The 20,813-nt window shown below is 41.4% G+C and overlaps 1 protein-coding gene across 3 annotated transcripts in view; it reads left to right on the top strand.

Moving 5' to 3' along the window:
* The window catches only part of NFKB1 (nuclear factor kappa B subunit 1), a 122,171-nt gene that overhangs the window by 87,880 nt on the left and 13,478 nt on the right, over positions 1-20,813 (top strand). For 2 of the 3 annotated variants that reach the window (XM_065907455.1, XM_065907454.1), the window contains exons 10-16: positions 1,083-1,174; positions 2,903-3,041; positions 9,425-9,568; positions 11,263-11,352; positions 13,351-13,536; positions 15,016-15,157; positions 18,450-18,564. In XM_065907455.1, coding sequence (XP_065763527.1) covers positions 1,083-1,174; positions 2,903-3,041; positions 9,425-9,568; positions 11,263-11,352; positions 13,351-13,536; positions 15,016-15,157; positions 18,450-18,564 — 908 coding nt within the window. The remainder of the gene's footprint in view (positions 1-1,082; positions 1,175-2,902; positions 3,042-9,424; positions 9,569-11,262; positions 11,353-13,350; positions 13,537-15,015; positions 15,158-18,449; positions 18,565-20,813) is intronic. The other variant, XM_065907456.1, reaches the window with a different exon arrangement.

Here is a 20,813-nt window from a genome sequence, read left to right as displayed (position 1 = left end):
TTTTAACCAGTTCTATCCAATCAATGTGCATTTCCGGATTCCTGGGTGTACATATGATGAGTAAACACAATCTAAGTACCTTTATTTGTAAATGTGACTCTTAGTCATCATCATTACATTGAAATGGCTAATTAAGAGAAGTTTGATACCTAGTTTAAAGAATCTGAATAACTAGGTCAGGGGTAGTCCTATGAATGTCTTACTCAAACCTAATATTTCTAAAATTCTATTTAAATAGAAATATGCATTTAGTTTTTGCAAGTCAATAGTATATTCCTCCCTGTGAATTAGGAGGTGAAGCCAGGGAGATGCCAACCTGAGTTATATTGTCATATTTCTGCAGGAGTAGAATCCATGACTGAAGTGTGAAATTAAGACATGCTAATTTAACCCAAAGGGACTAGACCAACATATAATTTTATTGGTTTCTCAATAGGGACTACTAGAACATTGTAGAGAGGTAGCATAGGAGGATGTTTAAGAGCCTGGGGTCTGAACCTTCAGTGTCCGTGTTCAAACCCTGGTCTCCCCTGACTCACTGTTCAACCTTAAATAAGTCACTTAACCTCTGTGAACTCCAGTTTCTCTTCTGCAGCATGAGGATATTAATAGTACACTTGCATCACAGAGTTGAAGAAGGAATCAGTTAATATATGCATATAAAATCTCTTAGAACAGTGTCTGCCAAATAGTAAACTTTAAGTTAAATTTTATTACGTAAATCTGTATCACGGTGAACCACCTTTTGGGATTCTGATGTTCTTCACTATCTTTCATGTTCCTGGAGGGTGAACTGGTTTAGGGATGGAGAAGTTATTCAAAGATTGATTAAGAGAAAACTCAGATTGAATAGGTAAATCTAGAATTCTGTCCTTATAAACGAAACTTGGGGCCCATTACTTTGGTATCAAAAAAATTTTACTAAAAATTTTAAGTAATTCAGAAGTCTATTTTATATGAATTACTTTCAAAAAAGGTTAAGTACATAGTAGGTGGACTCTTGAACCAGCTTTATTTTTCATCACATTTATGAATGTTATTATACTGTGCGAAATTATACACCTGAACATGACTGTTTACAGATGACATCCAGATTCGATTTTACGAAGAGGAGGAAAATGGTGGAATTTGGGAAGGATTTGGAGATTTTTCCCCCACGGATGTTCATAGACAAGTAAGTGGGTGATGATAAGGATGATAAGTAAGTGGATGGTAAGGAAGATGATACTATGATTTCTGCCTTGTTGAAATTCAGTACTTAGATTCCAAGTATAAAAAAGAAAAAATGATAAATATTTATGTAACTGTCATCTAAGAGCACTGTCTTGTAAGTGTTCCAGAAAAGATATTTACCATAGAATTATGGGCAAAGTTCTGTCAGGTATGTGATCACCTAGATGTAAGCCAGTGACCCCAAACCCTTAAGTAGAAATGTGTTGCATATTTCACTCATCTGTTCAGACTGATAACAAAATATCATAGACTGAGTGAATAAAAGAAAAGCAGTCTTTTGCTTATGGTTCTGGAGCCTATAAGTCCCAGATCAAGGTCTGACAGGGTTGGTTCCTGATGAGGGCTCTCTCCCTAGTTGGCAGACAGCCACCTTCTTGTTATGTCCTAACATGGCAGAAAGAGAGGAAGCTCTCCGGTGTCTTTTCTTTTTATTTTTCCCTTTTTTGGTGCCTCTTCTTTTAAGACCACTAATCCTATCCAATCAGGGCCTTACCCTTATGACGTCATTTAACCTTACTTATGTCCATAAAGGCCCTATCTCCAAATATAGCCACACAACGGGGGCTTCACCATACAACTTTGGGGGAAACACAATTAGTTTGTGATGGTATTCTCCCAGAGTAACACGAGGAGACCTGTTAAAAGGGTATTCTAATGAAAAGTATTGACAGGAGGATTCTTCTAGTTGAGGCTGATACCATCATGATAAATCAAGATCTCCTAGGAACAATTAAGTATATGACAAAGAGATGAAAATGCTGAATCCTCATCTTAACAATTACTCTGAGTGATTGAGGAATACAATTTTCACACACACACACACAAAATGGAAACAATCCAAATGTCCATCAGTTAGTGGCCAGTTAAGTAAATATGAGGGGATATTGTACAGTTATTAAAAAAAAGAATGAATACAGACTAACATGGAAAGATCTCAAAGATACAACACTGAAATTTCTTAAAAGATAGGTATGAAACAAAGTGTATATAAAAAAGATTCTGTGTTCATGTTTACATAGCATAAAGAAACTCTGTAAGGTTCTGTGCACAACTGTTATATTACACATTAATTTTGTGGATAAAAATAAAAAAATACTAAATCTGCTTATTCTTATACTAGCAGACACCAAGGAGGCTGTCTTAGAGGCGTTACAGATGCCTGTGTATGTCTAGAGCCTTGGCCATCCTCCCCTCACAGTTTGCTGACCCTGTCACTGTGTCTCCCTTAAGGGTTTAGTTTTTGCTGTGTTTGTTGGCTGGCCAGGAGGCCTGCAGTGGTATCAACCATCCTCCTCTCTCTCTTTCCATTATATCTTTATGATATTGCAGTAAATAATCTTGGAGGCTTTTAAGGCTAATTTGGGAAAGTGGATGTATGCAATGTATTTTATTCACATGGTTATTGACACTGAAAGACATTTGAAACTTTAGATGAGTGAACTAATGAGGATTTGCAGTACATTGGCATAATCTTATATTTCAATTTCACGTTGATAATAGAATAAAAATATATGGGTATAGAATTCCAAGGTTGTAACTTTCTCTAGGGCGTTGTATTTTTTTAATACACTGTGTCTAAGCATTGGGCATAAAGAATGTATTTAATGAGTACCACTGCTGTAAAAGAAATGTAGTCCTACTCCAACATTTGGATCTTTGTATCCTGCAGTTTGCCATTGTCTTCAAAACTCCAAAGTATAAGGATGTCAACATTACAAAACCAGCCTCTGTGTTCGTCCAGCTTCGGAGGAAATCTGATTTGGAAACTAGCGAACCAAAACCTTTCCTCTACTATCCTGAAATCAAAGGTAACTCGGTTGTTTAAACACTTGCGCTTGTTCCAACAAGAGGCCAGGCTGTTGAGAAAAGGTCAGGCAGTCACCCTGTTTGATCAGCTTCCTAGTAACTGGTTCGTGGGTCCATGGTACTTCTTTTTAGAGACAAAAGAAGTAATATATGATTTTAGGGTCATGTTTCCACCAAGTTTTATATGAGGTTGAGCATTTAAAATTTCTCTTTGAATTTGAGAGTCTATCATTTATTGAAGAACTCGGGGGTCAGGCAGTTGAGATGAAAACATAAGGCTTGCTGTCTAGGAGAAGCAGCCGCTGGCCTCACGCAGTTGAGCAGAAGACTCAGCCACCGTGCAGTGCAGAGCTATACAGATGGTAAGGCAGCACTCTATTCCTCACAAAGAAGGAGAGAAAATAGTCTCCTTAAATTGTTATAATGCAAATTATTATTTTGGTAATTCCAAAGGTAAAACAGCCACGAAAACATAGGATAATGCCACGGAGAGAGAACCCTCGATTCTGAAGAAGCCACAAGAAGAAAGCTTCTTCAAGGTCATGAAAGTTGGGCATGTCTTTCAGTGGTTGAGTGTGCCGCAGAGAAGGAAAGGGTTCCCCTGGCTTAGGAACAGTCAGTGTATGTTCAGAGAAAAGTGAGGCTAAGGCGCACCCAGAGGGACTCCTGAAGGAGGGCAGGAAGGCAGGGCCAGGCTCTGGGGTGCTATGACTGGAGCCTACAGAATTGTGCTTTGAAATTGGAAACGGGAAGGACCAGGCCAGTTTAGATTTAGATTGATGCCTCTGCCTTCTCTACATAGACCCTGAAGAGACTTTCTGGGCAGCAGTGAGTCAGAAGAATAATGCAAGAATCCCAGTAAGAAAGGGTGAGGTTAGTGAAGCTCTTAGTGCAGTGATGTGGAAGGAGAAGGTAGATCCATGAGGCAGTGCAGTGATGATGTTAGGAGGACCCAGATGTTGGTTGGGGTAAGAAGTGAAGGAGAAAATCAGGAGTCATAGATGACCCTAGGAATCCTCACCTGGGAAGATTGTGAGGTGGATGAATTGATGAAGGATCAGTGGAGCAGAAGTAGATTTGGGTGGACAAAGGCAGAGGTCAGTTTAAACCATGTTGCATTTTAGGTTCCTGTGGCAGATTCCTAATAGGCCATTCAAAAGACAGGACTGGAATTCAAGCGGGCAGAATGGGAAATGCAGCCATGAGAATCCTCTCAAAATGAGTATAACAGGCCCCAAAAGTATTTGTTAACCTGGAGTCCACTGACTCCTCTGCAGGTCCATGGCTAGAAATGTGCTTTAAAACAACTCAGTTTCTTTGAATCCTATTTTGTATTTTACATACCGAAAACTATGATCCTAAGAAGAGATCCAGGCTGCAAAAGAAGTTGTGGCACAGACAAAATTAGAAGGCCCTGGACTAGGGGGAAGTGAGAGTGGGGAGGGCGAGGCACCCAGGTCCTGGCTGAGGCTGGAACCCGCAAAGGTGCCGCGGCAGCCACGCACACGTCTGCTGATCCTGTGACGGCAGCCTGCGATGGCTGGTCTTCTAAGAGGGCTTGCTTTTCCTAGAATTCACGTTGTGGCAGGAGCACTTAGAAAATGGTTCCGTGCATTCTTGTTTCTTTTCTGAGCTTGTGACGTCTCCACGGATGGGTCAGGTTCACAGTGCATTTTGTTGATGGTTTGAAAACACTGTCAGCAGAGGAGACTTTTTTCTCTCCACATGAAATTTCATGTGAAATTCCGGTGTATAAAGCTGAGCAGCTCTATGTAAATTGAGGTGGCAAGCCCTGACCACTTGGCTTCCCTAGGAGTGGCCACTTCCCCGCTTTGGATTAACATCCTTCTATAAAAGTAGACACAAAACAGAAACAGGGCAAATTTTTTGGACTTTCTGAGGGGGAAAAAAAATAGATTTCTTCTCTTACAACATGTTCAAATTAATGTCAATTTTTCTTTTTTTTTTTTTTTTCTTTAATTTTTTTTTTATTAGTTGGAGGCTAATTACTTCACAACATTTCAGTGGGTTTTGTCATACATTGACATGAATCAGCCATAGAGTTACACGTATTCCCCATCCCGATCCCCCCTCCCACCTCCCTCTCCACCCGACTCCTCTGGGTCCTCCCAGTGCACCAGGCCCGAGCACTTGACTCATGCATCCCACCTGGGCTGGTGATCTGTTTCACCATAGATAATATACATGCTGTTCTTTCAAAACATCCCACCCTCACCTTCTCCCACAGAGTTCAAAAGTCTGTTCTGTACTTCTGAGTCTCTTTTTCTTTTTTGCATATAGGGTTATCGTTACCATCTTTCTAAATTCCACATATATGTGTTAGTATGCTGTAATGTTCTTTATCTTTCTGGCTTACTTCACTCTGAGAATTGGTTAAATAAAGGCAACTCAGATTACCTACCCATGTATGAGCCTAGAAATATCCAAAGCTGAACTTGGTTTCCAGGCTGCCTGAGTCTATTTCCCAGTGGTATCTGTGTATGGATACAGCAGGGGTACATCAGACTATTACTCTTGTTGCTACTCTATTATAGTAGGAGCTGTCTTGGGTTGGGGTCTCCTGAAAGTTCAAAACTTCACCTCTGTGCAAGAAGCACTTACCTTCCAGGCTATCGCTGACTAAAAACCCCATCTATACAAATAGTAAAAAGAACCACCTGGAAAAATAAGAGTTAATAGTTGAGCTCCACAGAAAAAATGGCCAACACGTACCAGGATTGAGTTGTGAAATTATGTGTGTGGTCTGAGTCACTTCAGTCATTTTCGACTCTTTAAGACCCCATGGTCTGTAGCCCGCCAGGCTCTTCCGTCCATGGGATTTTGCAGGCAAGAATACTGGAGTGGGTTGCCAGGCCCTGCTGCAGGGGGTCTTCCCAACCCAGGGATTGAACCCACATCTCTTGTGTCTCCTGCATTGGCAGGCAGGTTCTTTACCACTGCCAACACCTGGGAAGCCCTGTTGTAAGATTAGAACTGTTCTAGTGAAGATAACAAATTACCTTAGTCTATAAAACCTTCTGGATTATAAAATCCCAGGTTGAAATAATCACAAGGGGAAATAATCACACCAGACCTGTGACTGGCCAGAAAAGTAGTAGTCATTTAGCATCAGAGTAACTATAGGGAAACGAATCCAAACTGTGCAACCCAAAGAATCACTGTCTTCATTTCTCAGGAGTCATTGACCATACCTTCCACTGCCCCCAGCTCCTGGAGTCACTCCCTGTCTCATTGCCTTGTTTCATATTCTTCACTTATTTTTATCAATATGTAAAATTATCTTACCCATTAATTTATGTGTCTGTTGTCTTATTTGTACTTCTAGTAGGAAGAATGTTCTTGAGATCACAGATTCGGTCTTTCGTGTTTATTGCTACATCTCTAACAGTGTATGTCACACAGAAGATGCTTACTAAAGATCTGAGACCTAAGTTACTGATTGACCCACTCAGTTGCTGTCCTTATTCAAAACACTGGTAACTTGTTGGGTGCCCCAAGTAGGACATTAGACAAAGCAGTATGTAATACTCCTCTTGTTGCAGAGAGTCATCCAGCCCTGAACTCTGCATCCTTTATGGCCACTGACATTGTGTCTCATTCAAGTGTCATGGAGATGGTTGGGTCCAAGGAAACAATCAAAATAATCAAGAGAGGGATGATTGGCAAGGGAAGAAGATGGTTGAGGAGCGGTTGTACAAAAGCAAAGAAAGACCATAATGACTTCTCAGTCTGAAAAGATGGGGACTAGGAAGAACTAGAATTGTAATCTTTCAATTACAAAAGGTGTGGTCAGGATGAATGCAGACATCTTTCTTTACTAGCAAACTAGAAGGCGGAAAGCAAGAATGAGGTACTTTTAAGGCGCATGCGGAGCAAAAGGTGGTAGAGGTTAAAAGTTGTATCGACATTTTGTGAACTAAGCTGTTATCTTAAGTCATCGTTTATTAAAAGAAGTGAAGATACGTTAAGAGTGTTTCCCAAAAAATGATGACATAATGGACTGCTCAGTACACCTTGTATCTGATCTTCACTCTTCCCTGACCTCATACAAGTCCCTTAACATCCTAGCTTTGGTTTCCTCTTCTGCACAGAAGAGCTTGTATTGAGCCCTTTTAGAATAGGTTGATATTTCATAGTACATCCCATGGTCCACCATCGAAAACAGACCACAAGGATGAGTGAACCCAGCGTGAAAGTCCCCATGTTCAATTCCATGGAAATTCAGACCACTGGTTCTTTTATTTTAAAAAAGCTTGTTGTGGAGTTTACTGTATCTATTTCTTGTCATTGACATCTTAATGACTGTACGATAGTTAATATTTTTTAAATTGACTCTTAAAAGTTCCCATTTTACAATGAATGTAACTGGTGAATATCCCTGTTTTATAAGTCAAAAGGAATACATAGCAAATACCAAATGATCTCTTTGCTAGAAAGCATGTCAGTGGATAATATTTATTTCTGAAGATGAATGTATTGTCTGGTTTGCTCTTGTATTTCATATTATTGATGAACTAATGTCTCATATAAGATCAACAGTTTATAGGATGAGTAATAATTATGACTGTTAGTCATGATACAAATTTCTCCATGGAGAAATTTTGTAAATCTGTCCAAAGCCTTTTGTTGAGGAAATTGTTTAAGTTTCTCCACTTTGAAGTCACCCTTTTCTAGTGGGAGCATGTTTTCGTCAGAGATGACCCATGCTGGCTTTTGTTTTCCTGAATCTGAACAGGATTTGTTTTTAAAAGATGATTTTTTTAAGTGCACTTTGCTACCGTACTTTCCCCTGCTTCATCTTTCAACTGCCCTTAGATGTTCACGAGATAATCAGTAAACAACAGCATTCCTCCTACCCCTGAGATGGCTGAAACAACCACAGAATTAGAAATTTTGAAGATCTTTCTGAACATAAACAATGACCAGAACTGACCTGAAGAACCAGAAATAGGACAATTGCTAAGTATTGCGCTGCCGACTGAAAAAAAAAAAAAAAATACCCTATTAAACAAAACCCAAACAGCTTCTTTACTCCTTTGTTTCAAAAGAGAGAAGGGAGAAAAAAAATGTATGGTGGGAAAATCAGAGAAGGTAAAGAAAGGGAAACAGAAAGAAGAAACAAGAATGCAACGATAGACCACAAAGGCGCTGGCAGAACTCAGAGGGGCCATGGGGCTGGTGAGAAGCGAAAGAAAAATAGAGCGATCACATAAGGAATGAGGGGGAAAGGTCTAAATAGTATCTAGAGTTGAACTGTCAAAAATCTCAGCGGGCATCACTGTATTTTAGTCAAGTAGGTCTTAAACTTTTTAGCCTCACATATTTCATGAGTCACCAACAGCTGCAGATCCCTCTCTTGTTGTCTTTGCGGGATCCACCCGCTTTTATTCTCATGGTGACCACGAAGAAGCAGCTTCTGTCACTTTCTGTCTGTGCTGTCTCTGCTTCTCACCTATGCACCAGTGACAGATCTTCCTGAAACACCACCCTGTACACAGCGTCCCCAGTTCAGAAACAATGCGTAGCTCTCCTGCCTGTCAGTTAAACCCCTTTGGTTCACAGTCCAGGGGCTTGACAGTGTGGTCCCATTCAGCCCCGATTCTCACCAATTCCTGATAGAAAACTTCCACTTCAGCTAAACTGATGCACTGCTGTTCTCGTAAGCATGCAGCGTACATCGGTTCCTTTGTTTCTTTCTCTCTGCATCTCCTCCCCAGAGCATCTTCCCTTTGCCCCCTCCTAATGGAAGGTTGATTCTGGAAGCCTTTCCTGAATTTCCAGCTCATGGGTACTCCCTCAAAGTCTTCCCATAAACTTCTGGAACCCTAGTTGGCACCATGAATTTAACATATATAGTATTACCATGTCCTCTCTTGTCTTTCCCCTAAACCTTAAAATTATATTGGCGGGTTCTTGACAGCAAGGACATGATGTCATACTTCTGTTTATCCACAGCACTTCACTCACTGTAGATGCATAATAAATGTTAGCTGCTTAGTAACAGTTGTTCTGTATGACCACGTGAAAATGCTCAGTAGTGTTCTTCTCGTTCAGTCTTTTCAGTATCTTCATCTTTGATGGGCAATCTAGTGTCTCACTAACTTGAGTGACATGGGGGACTTAATCCATTCCAGAGAGAATTGGGTGTGTACTGTTCTGTGGTCTCTCTGAGGCTAGGTCTTGGTCTTCGTATTCATTGGAATAAATATAATGCTTCTTGAAATTTGGCATCTCTTCCTCCTTGGGTGTTTTCTGTTTCCCTTTAAGATGTTTAAAAATACCATCAGAATCAATATTCTTTCTGTGGCTAGTAGTGGAACTGAATCAATCTCTTCTCCTTTGGTTTCTCTTCCTTTAAATGCAGATAAAGAGGAAGTGCAGAGGAAACGACAGAAGCTGATGCCCAATTTCTCGGACAGTTTTGGCGGTGGTAGCGGCGCTGGAGCTGGAGGCGGGGGCATGTTTGGCAGCGGTGGTGGAGGTGGGGGTGCTGGAAGTACTGGCCCAGGTATGAACCAAGGCTGTTCTTTCACGTCAGAGAGGGTGGATTTACTTCTCCTAGATTTCCTTGTCTATGCATTGAGTACTAGTGACATTATTGAGTGTGATTATTGTTATTGTTTAGGGTCTAAGTCGTGTCCGACTCTTCTATGATCCTATAGACTGTAGCCCTCCAGGCTCCTCTGTCCATGGGATTCTCCAGACAAGAATACTGGAGTGGGTTGCCATTTCCTTCTCCAGGGGATCTTCCCAATCCAGGGACTGAACCCATGTCTCCTGCATTGCCAGGCAGATTTCTTTACTGCTGAACCACCAGGGAAATCCATTGAACAGGATATATTAATATTCATTAAAATTTCCCAGGACTTCCCTGGCAGTCCGGTGTTGAGACTCCATGCTCCCCCTGCAGGAGGCATGGGTTTGACCCCTGGTCAGAGTAAACTGCATGCAGTGCAGCATGGCAAAAAAAGAAAAATTTCCCAGTAAACTTTTTTTCAAAGAAACACATGTTCAATTTATAATATATAGATCGGTTCAGTTCAGTTCAGTCGCTTAGTCATGTCTGGCTCTTTGCGAATATGTAGATAGATAATACCAAAAACTGTAAGAAGAAAAAAAAGTCATGAAGTCAGTTATCCAAAGAATACCTCTTAACATTTTGGTATATACCACCTCGTGTTTTTTTGGTGGGGGCAGAGGAGGCAGATACAGTTATCTTGGTATTCCTTGGAAATATTGAGAAGGTTTCATTTTATATTTATGCTATACTATAGAAAAGTTGAAAATATATAAAATCCTGCCATCATAGATTAGCTACTTAATTTTTTGTGTATATACATTATAATATATATTTATACATTTCTCCAAGCACAGCTGTGTTCCTCATTGTATTTATTTTAATCCATTTAGTCATATGACTTACTCATTATTCCCACATGATTGGATATAGAGTTATGTATACTGTTTTTTCCTAACAGTTTAACATAAGCATTCTCCATGGTTATATAAATATTACATAAGCATAATTTTTAAGCATCATTTTAATGATTCATAATATTTCATCAAGTGAACAAACCATAGTATAACTTACTTGAACATTGTTTCCTATTTTTTTTATATAAAATGCACTGAACTCCTCTATCCACATTGCTTTTCTTTTATTCCAGTTTATTTCTGTAAATTAAATTCTTTGAACTGAAATTACTATGTCACAGAGTATGATTGATACCCACTGCTACCCCAAAGAGTTTTACCAGCTTATGCCTCCACCAAAAAATGCATGAGAGTGACCAGTGGGGGCGTGTTTCTGTTGAGGGGTCAGGATATGTATTTGGTTTGGCTCGGTTTTTTCTCCCCAGAGGTTAGTCCACTGTGTGTGTGAGCCGGTCCGAGTCTGGGTGGCAGCCCCTCGACGTTAGGCTCTCCCCACCGTGCAGGAGTGGGAGACCTCAGACGTGAGCTCCTGCACACTGCCCAGAGCCTGGCTTCCGCCCAAGTGGCCAGACTGTCAGCCTGGCCGGGATGGAATGTTCACGATCCCACAACCCCCCCGTGATGTGATGCGTCTTACTCACTCACAACAGAAGCAACGTGTCAGGCACACCGAAGCCTGTGCTCACGTGGCGCAGGAACGCTGAGGTTTGCTGAGGCCTTTTTTTAAAAATCGTCATGAGGTTTCATTTGTTACATCTGTCATTTCAGGGTATGGCTTCCCCCACTATGGATTCCCCACGTATGGTGGAATTACCTTCCATCCTGGAACCACTAAATCTAATGCTGGGATGAAGCATGGTAAGTAGCACTTTTTTTTTTCCCCAGTCATTACTAACACAACATTATCTTGAAAAAAATTGATAAATGCAAATAAATTAAGACAATAACTTCTTTCCCCCAAACTATTATTTCCTGTGGACAGTAGAAATTCTATTCCTGATGCTCTGTTTGTATTTATACTTTGTATGTGGCATGAACAGGGGAAAGAAAAGAACATTAGAAAGGAGCATAAAGAGACTTGATTGTTCAAACATTAAGTCACCTAACTTACCTATTCTCTTTTTTTATCAAATACTACACATTTGAGACATTTAGAATTTTATAGGCATGGTCTTTCCTCATCAAATGTACCCTCTAATTAGAAGTTGTTCATGTGTTTATGCTTCATACTACATGTCCATTCCAGTGTTATTGCTGTTCATTTGCCCAGTCATGTCAGACTCTTTGCAACCCCATGAACTGCAGCACACCAGGCTTCCCTGTCCCTCATCATCTCCCAAAATTTGCCCAAGTTCATGTCCATTGCATTGGTGATGCCATCCAGCCATCTCATCCTCTGACACCCTCTTCTTCTGGCCTCAACCTTTCCCAGGATCAGGGCCTTTTCCAGTGAGTCGGCGGTTTGTGTCAAATGACCAAAATACTAAAGTTTCAGCTTCAGCATCAGTCCTTCCAACAGGTATTCAGGGCTGATTTCCCTTAAGATTGACTGGTTGATCTCCTTGCAGTCCAAGGGAATCTCAGGAGTCTTCTCCAGCATCACAGATCAAAGGCATCAATTCTTCAGTGTACCATTCCAGTGTACCTATTGAAAAAAGAATACAAAAAGGTCTTCTCATGTGTTCAACACCTGTTTCATGTCAGATGCTTTTACATGTTTTAATCATCTTCTTGATTCCACTGTAAGGAAAATATTAGTTTCTCCGTTTTATAGAGAGAGCACATCAGGGTTCACAGATGACCGTTCACTCACTGAAGGTACATATTTGTTAGTGGCAGAACCAGAATTTGAACCAGGTCTGCCTGTAAAACCTCAGTGCTCTCATAGTAGCTGTCAGATAGTATAGTAGGACCTCAATGAGGATGATCAGAAACTGCATAGGATAGCTCCCACAGTGAAGAATGTGAATTTATTTATTTTTATTTTTTATTTTATTTTTTTTTTTAAGAATGTGAATTTAGACCACATCTTCACAATTTGCTTGAGCACTGGGTGGGGGAAAAATAGCTGCTCTGCTTTCAAGAATTTTTAAGATGCCACTTCCTTGTAATTCCTAGAAGAGCTTTACTTCATTTTCCTCCTTTCCAAATAAACAGGATAAGATGTACGTTTTTAGAAATGTAAAAATATGTTTTTAAGCTCTTAAAGTTCTCATCACAAGAATTTGTAACTATATATGCTGATAGATGTTAAACTAGACTATTGTAATGATCATTTTGCAACATACATAAATATTGAGTCATTATATTGTATACCTAAAATTATTACAATGTTATATGTCAATTACACCTCAATTTAAAAAAAGTTTTCTGGAAGTGACTTTAAAATAGCTTCAAAATGGTTTACTTATGACCATTTTTTTTTAACAATTTTTACCCATTATGATTTATTCTCTGCAATACCACGTTAAAGAGCTCAGTGATTTGCATTCAGAAGTTACACAGCCAAGAGGCAACCAAGTATAATAAAAGAATGGCTCTGAAGTCTTTGTACTGAAGGCTATACAAAGTTTCTTTCTTCAGGAAAATAAGAATGAAAATAAACAAAAGGAACAAATAGCTCCCTAGGTCCCACAATTTCAATAGAAAATAACATCAGCAGTTAGTGAAATTGTAGGTGTTAACATATCCTGGAAAACAGATCCTTTTAAAAGGAATTTTAAATTAACTGTTTTTCTTTTCCCTTTGCAGTAAGCCTGCTTCTACCTTTAGCTGACCTTTGCTGAAACAGTGAATTATAACTGAATAGATTTTACTGAGAAAAGGCTGATTTTTTTTTTCTGGCTTTTATTTTAGGAACCATAGACACCCCATCTAAAAATGACCCTGAAAGCTGTGGCAAGAGTGATGACAGAGAGGTTGTAAATCTCTCGGAGCAAGTAACAGAAACCACAGAACAAGATGGAGAGTCCTGCAAGGGGGGCACTGAGGCTAGCTTGCCGTGGTCGGTAGGAGTGAGGGAAGAGAACTGCAGCTTCCAGGGTGAGCCGTGCAGGACGGGGGCCCGCGTGGTGCCGGCGGGGGAGGTCAGGTCTGGGTGGAGAACCTGCTTCCAGAAGACAGGTTTATCTTGTTGACCTAAAGACTAAAGACACACCCACATCTGGTTCCGTGTGCTCTTCGGAGCCCCGTGTGCCTTTCGAAAAGTCTGGGCCGGGTTGTTTTATTCACACTGGGGTTTCCATTTGCCCAGTGTTATCTCTGACTATAAAGTACAGACGTTTACATATGCTTCTCCAGTCATGTCATGCAGTTTTAGGGTATCAGGAGAGATAATCTAAATCATTTCCATCACAGACAATAGAGAGCAGTTTGCATAATTTTGACAGTCTCCCTTCTCTGACTGTAGCTTGACTGTCACACTGAGGTGGAACTTTGCCTGAAAATAAGAACTTTTCCCTTTATGTCACTGCCTTCCTTGGAGAATTAGGAGGGACAGTGCATATTTGGAACCCATTAGGGTATGTGTCACGAGTCTAGGTCATCCCAGATTATGCTTGGAAGACTTTTTCTGTAAGAGATAGTTAATAAGTAGAATTGGGGACTACATAGGGTTTCTGTTGCATGTTTTGTGTTTTTTTTTTTTTTTTTAAATAAATGTACACACCATGCTTAGCTAGGGGACCAAAAAAACAGGCCACACACAGGATTTGGCCTGCAAGCCACAAGTTTCCTCCCACTGACCTTCAGGAAGCAAAGTTTACAAGAACACCAATGGCTGTAAAGCAACTATACCCCGATAAAAATTAGTAAAACAAAGTCACAGATGATAAAAATAAAGACCTAACACAAAAACACCAGTGGCTCATAGAGAGTCTGTCTGTCTGTGGCAGAGACTGATTTTTGACACTTCCTGCCCAACCAGAGAGTTGTTTAAGATTCCAGTGAAGGATTATTTCCCCAAGAGATTGATTATTTACAATTGTGGCAAAATCCAGTGAGCATTATTTGGAGATTGATTATTCCCCTTAAAATAACAGACACTTCTGAATTTCTTTCCCCCCAAAAAATTGTAGACAGGTTTTTTGAGATCAGCCTCTATATTTGTCAGTGAGCCAGCATCCACCCGTGCTTTCCACAGTGAACACGATCCCAAAGCACCGACAGGTGTGTGCGCGCATGCTCGCTCAGTCTCATCCGACTCTTCGCAACCCCATGGACTGTAGCCTGCCAGGCTCCTCTGCCCGTGGGATTCTCCAGGAAAAAGTACTGGAGTGGATAGCCATTTCCACTTCCGGGGAATCTTCCCTGCCAACGGATCAGACTTGTGTCTCCTGGGGTCGGCAGGTGGATTCTGCCACTCGCACTACTCTGGGCAAGCCCCTGAAAGGAACATTTTCCACTAAATCGATGTGTGTCAGGGTCTCAGAATGCTGATGCCGATGGTGTTGGCCTCAAGCATGCCATTCCTGTAGAGCAAGTACAGGAAACTCAGCTGTGACTGTGATCATTGCCTTGCAGATAACCTCTTTCTGGAGAAGGCCATGCAGCTGGCCAAGCAGCACGCCAACGCCCTCTTTGACTACGCAGTGACAGGAGACGTGAAGATGCTGCTGGCTGTCCAGCGCCATCTCACCGCCGTGCAGGATGAGAACGGGGACAGGTAAGTCAGGACTTTTGGAAACAAGGCGTTTTAAAGGGGCGAAGAGAGAAAAGAATTGTGTGCATGCTGGCTAGAGATGAGACGAATTGATTAAAGTCACTGGATCCTGCAACTGAAGCATTCCCTCAAGAAAAAGAATGCATCAGTAAGGCTGAGTGGTGTGATCTGCTTCTCTGTCCTGTGGTTCCCACCTGTTGAGTTCTAAAATAGCTGGTTACTCATCTAAGAGTACAACACTCTGGGTTAGAAAACCGAGATGTGTGTGGGGAATGGTGCTTTTTGAAAAGCCCTGCTTCATTTGTTGGAATAAGATTTAGAATAATATCTAGTAAACATTTTGTTTATTGGAACAATATTTTTTACTTTGTTTATTGGAATAACGTAATAAACTTTGGTCTTGCCAAATGTCTAAAGTGCTTATTATCCCAACTGCATACCTGTGGTAATAGTAATCTCCAGGAAAAGCCCAATAGAGACAGCTTAAGAGCAACAGTGACACAATGATTAAGAGGCCATCGTCATTCTCTCCCAGTTAACAGTTCCTTCTCTACTGCTTGTGTTAATGGTCACCAGTCTGTGACTGGACCAGACTCTTCTGACTGCTCTCGCCCATGTGGTGTGGGAATCTACCATCCCACCACACATGCTTCCCACTTCTGGGGTTACAGAGCTCATATGTGCGGGGACACCTGGCTTCTTTCTAAAACAGTTCTCCTCTTCCTTTCACTGAGACTTCTAAAATAATCTCAAAAGCCTATAAAAATAGCAAGCGACAGCAGCTCTCAAGTCCAAGTCAAGTGGTTTGTTCAAAACCTTCCCCAAAATAGCATCAACAGTGAGAAATCCTTCTCTCTGGAAGAGCTCATGGGTGCTGTGTCTTAAACACTGAACCAAATGCTTTAGGAAAGTGCCAGCCTCGGGGTTTCAACGAGAGACCTTTGTTCTCATTCCTTGCAGTGTAACCAAGGATGTGGTGTAACCACTGGCCTTGTTATACAGTAGGGGAGGAACCAGCACCGCCGTCTTGGTGTAATGTCATCAACAGCAGAACGTGTTTTACAGGGTTAAATAATCCAGTTAGCACCCAGTAGCATAAAACCACAAGAGAAAGCAGTTAAGCAGGACAGGACAGCAGTATTTCAGATGGCATTCTTAGGGACCGACTGATGGGCCTAAGAAAGGGACCGCGGTGTGTGAAGGGAGGATTGTGGAAATACAGGGATACAGGCACACACATTCAAGTGGGGGCATGGAGGCGAAGGTAGGAACATATGTGAGGACCTGGAATATATATGGAGAGGCTGCGGAGGAAGCCTTCCCTGCCCAGGCACTTCTAAGGAAGTGAATCCTCAGAGTCCCCTCCCAGGTCCCCAAATATTCTCATGCCGCAGCTGGAAGCCAGAGAGGTGAGACTGGGGGGAACCGAGGAAGAGTCCGCATGAGAACGCAGACAGGAATAGCTTTGAGCCTGCATAGCTCAGCTCCCTTGTTTTCACTGAGCTTATTATATTCGGCTATTAATCCAAATCCTGTGGCCATTAGTCATCACAGAAAATACAATGAGAAAAAATAATAAAAACTTCTGGTACTGGGGAAATTCCCATGAGGGTGTGAAAATTTATGGGGGAGGGGGAATGTACTTCTGCTATGAAATGCTGAGCTACACATGGAAATTTTTAGGCAGATTTTGAAGTACGACCTTTTTCTTGGTATATGTACATCATGTCTGCATCAGACTTCAGGACCTTTTCATCAGTCTTCTTTCAGTCCTAGGTTTCAAAAGACAGTACGGAAACCCTGAGATAACTCATTTAAAAGTCTCTCTCAAATGATGATGCCACAGTCTAGTTTTCCAGGCTCTCCTATGTCAGTGTTAATCCCACGTAATACACACTTGCTATTGCCAAGAAAGTGGCCTGAATAAAATGACACCTGCTATGTTTAGAGAAAATGCAGCCTATGCTCAAATCCCATAGGTACTGCCACCATGGGATCCTCTGGGTGTGCTCTGCATCGTGATCTGTCCATACCTCGGAGGGTTCATCCTCCTGGATGTTCACCACCACTCCACAGAGCAGCGCACATATGCCCCTGCAGTAGGAGACCTTAAGGAATTAAGGGATATCTTTGGAGCAAGACAGTCATGGATTTAATATATGATCTGGATTGAGTTCTCTTATACCTATACGTCTCAGTTTCATCACCAAAAATAAGGATAATATTACCTACCTTGTAAGACTATGATTAATATGATAATGTATGTCAGATGCTTAGTGTAGTCTGGTATTAGAAGCTCTAAACAAAATAGTAGCCATTTTTCATTGTTCTTATTGTGTCATTTCCAATTAATTTTAATAGTAAATTTTTTTTAACAATTAAAAAAATTTTGTTCCTAAGAGTGATGCTTGGCACCTGCCAATATTTTCAGCCTCATTACTGTAAGCCCTGTTTGTTCGGTCATCCTTATTTTAGTGCCTAAATTGTGTGCCAGGGCTGTAAGGCTGACCCAGAGAGAACCAGCCTCCAAGAGGCTTAGAAGACAGAGAGAGAGGACATAGAGAAAACTGTAGTTGCTCAAGCAAGCAGGAAACTTGAGCGGGGGACAGCTTGCTCTGCCTTGGAAACTGAGAAAGTCTTCTCCAAGGATGTAAGTTTTAGACTGGAGCATGAAGGATGAAGCGCTGATGAGGCAGACAAGAAGAGCAAAACCATTCCAGGCAGAGGAAAGAATTCAGGGGAGAAATACAATCACATTTTTCCTCCAAAAGTTTGCTTCAAGTCTTCTTCCTGTAGTTAAGAGCCTAACTCCACTCTCCCCTCTTGGGATCTAGGAAGATCTTAAAAAGCCACCACCTTGTATTTTGGAAGAGGTGGCAGGGCTAGGTGAGATAACTACATTTTTCTGAACAAATCCTAGTTCAGGAATTTAACTCATATCATCTGCGTGTGTCCAGGTAAATCAGGGAAAAGTTAGAGGAGAAAATGCCCTGAAACCATAGCACAGAGGCAGGGCTAGGATTTGAACTTGGAGACGTCTCTGCCTCAAAGTCCAGGCTCCTTTACACGTCAGGGAGTCTGAACTGAGCCCCCAGAGACCAGGCAGGCTCTGTAAGTGAGCAGGCACTCACTTTGGATTCAGGATGTTTCATAGATTCCAGACATTTGCACGCCAAAGGAAACTATAGAGCCAAATTCAGTTTACAAATCTAATCCTATCAGGGGAACCTGTTTTCTTTTTTTTTTTTCCCCATTAACACTTTAGCTGATTATTGCCACTATATTTTTATTCCAGTGTCTTACACTTGGCAATCATCCACCTTCATAATCAGCTTGTGAGAGATCTGCTGGAAGTCACATCTGGCTTGATTTCTGATGAAATTATCAACATGAGAAATGATCTCTACCAGGTAAGCAGAAATATCAAGGAGATGACTGAAGAAAAATCCATGGTGTGTACATGTGCTTGTGTGTGTATTAATAATAGCATATAATATTAACAGCAGCAAAAATAAAATGTCTCTGTAGGTAATATCACATAGGAATGTTCTTTTATGAATGAGGATCCTTTGATGTATGGGTATAATAGCAGTCACCCCACAATGAAATTTAGCATCCTGCCGAGAGACTGCAAACTTGAAGCTTCAGAAACTTGCCAAAGCAGTCAGCCTACTGCAGGATAAATACATCACACCTGTCGAGAAAAACAGAATTGAAAAAACTTCTCAGTTTGAAAAGCCAGTGATTTACAAGAATTTTGAAGTGTGCTGAACATGTTGACAGCATCTAGATTAAATGGTTATCAAATGAAGGGCGCTGAGTCAAGAATACAGAAAGCTAAAAAGATTGCTTGAGAAGGAAAAAGTGTCTTTCAAAAAAACAGAAAATTCGAAATACAATAATAGTGTTCAAGGTGAAGAAAACAGGGAACACTAAAGAGATTTGCCCAAATCAGATCCACCCAGAAATTAGGTAGACTTAAAAGCAGGCTGAGGAACTCTGTTACAGAGGTCGTCAAGGATCTCAGAGAGCAGGGCTGACGGGAGGCTCAGTGAGGCTGCCTGGTGGGTACACGCAGGTTTCAGGTGAGGAAAGGAGATGGAGGGTGTCAGAATCAAAGCTGCGATGCCGGTGCAGGGAGCCGGCAGACCCCGACCAGCCTCCCAGGCAGAGGGACCACGCTGGGAGGAGGTGAGTAGGGTCTGCTGCCTCCCTCTTCCCCTGGTATTCTCCCTTCCTGCTGCCTTTCCCGGCCCCACCAGCCTTCTCTACAGCCTCATGATCCCGTGCCCTTCTCCGCTTTTCTGTTTTTGCCTTCCCTCCAAGACTCAAAATGACTTCCCAGTCCTCCTTGGCCTCCATGGTATGCCCAGATGCCCGACTCAAGCCTATCCCTCCCTCTAAAAATACAGGCAACCGCCATGTACAGTTATTTACACAGTGAAGGTGCTTGTCCCAGTTCTCAATTTTTAAAGCAGTGATGTGAGTCATTTCCTAAAAGCAATTGCTCTGAAATGTTTACATGTAGCTCCCAGTAGATTTTTATCTGTGAATAGATAGATCAAGTTGATCTGTGTCTCCTGATAAGGGAAAAGAACAGTTTCCCACTGGATATTAAGGCATTAGGCCTCGTCTTTGGCTATCATACTTAAGATCAAAGGGAAAATGAAGTTGGGGAATTCTTCACTGACTCATAACTAGGATGAGGTCTAATTTTAGGTATATATATTTAAAGGATGGCTTCTTCACATTTTCATACCAGTTTGGGTGTTGCTAGTGTTTGGAAAGTCATTTGGCCCATAAAGCCTCAGTCTCTCAGGCTCTAGGACCGACTGTTCCTTTCACCATCACAAGTGTACAGAGAAAACTGGAAATGGGACCTTGCACGTATCAGTCCCCCTTCCAAAGAGTGCTTAAGTTCAGTGCCTGTATGTCAGATTCAGGGAATTGTGTTTCTGTTTATAAATAGGACCTGCAAAGGACACTGCACAACAGGCTTAGTAGTTGAGATTTATTATGTGCCAAACTCCTCACTGTATCATTCGGTACAACTGTTGAGACTCTCCACTGTGCTCGGGACAAAACTCTGAAACCACCGCCTTTGACGCTCCCATGCCTTCCGGTATGGGGACTCTTGGGGGCATGCAGGGCCACTTCTCGCACCCCTTTGCCATCGTTTTCATTGATGGGCAAGGATTCAGGACCCCCTGGCTGGCCTTTAAGGTGTCACACACACACCCAATGACGACTTTTATTTGAGAACTAGAAACCCACTAATATTTAAACTTCCATTTTTCTATTGTAAAGGTTCTCTGTTAGCTATTCTTGATGGGAAATTATACAGTTCCTTAAGTAATTTGGATTATTTGGCAATTGTCTGAAACATGCTCCCAAAATACCTTTCACTAATCTTAGTACATTTCTGTGGCCATCTGTCGTGATCAAATCTCGCTTCCACCCACCCTCTAGAGAAAGCCACACTCAAAATAATATAAGTACACAGGGTTAAGATTTTTCTGAAAATATTTCTGAAATCTATTCCTTTTAAACTATTTTCTCTTCTCCCATTCCTCTCCCTCCAACATAAACCACCACTCTAGCTTGTTTGATATCAATTTTATTTGCATATGTTCCTATAAAACATGAGTGGGGGGTTTGT

Source organism: Muntiacus reevesi, chromosome 16, assembly GCF_963930625.1.
Source record: "Muntiacus reevesi chromosome 16, mMunRee1.1, whole genome shotgun sequence".
Classification (NCBI taxonomy): domain Eukaryota; kingdom Metazoa; phylum Chordata; class Mammalia; order Artiodactyla; family Cervidae; genus Muntiacus; species Muntiacus reevesi.
Note: the sequence above shows the minus strand (reverse complement) of the source record. Positions and strands in the feature narration are given on the sequence as shown.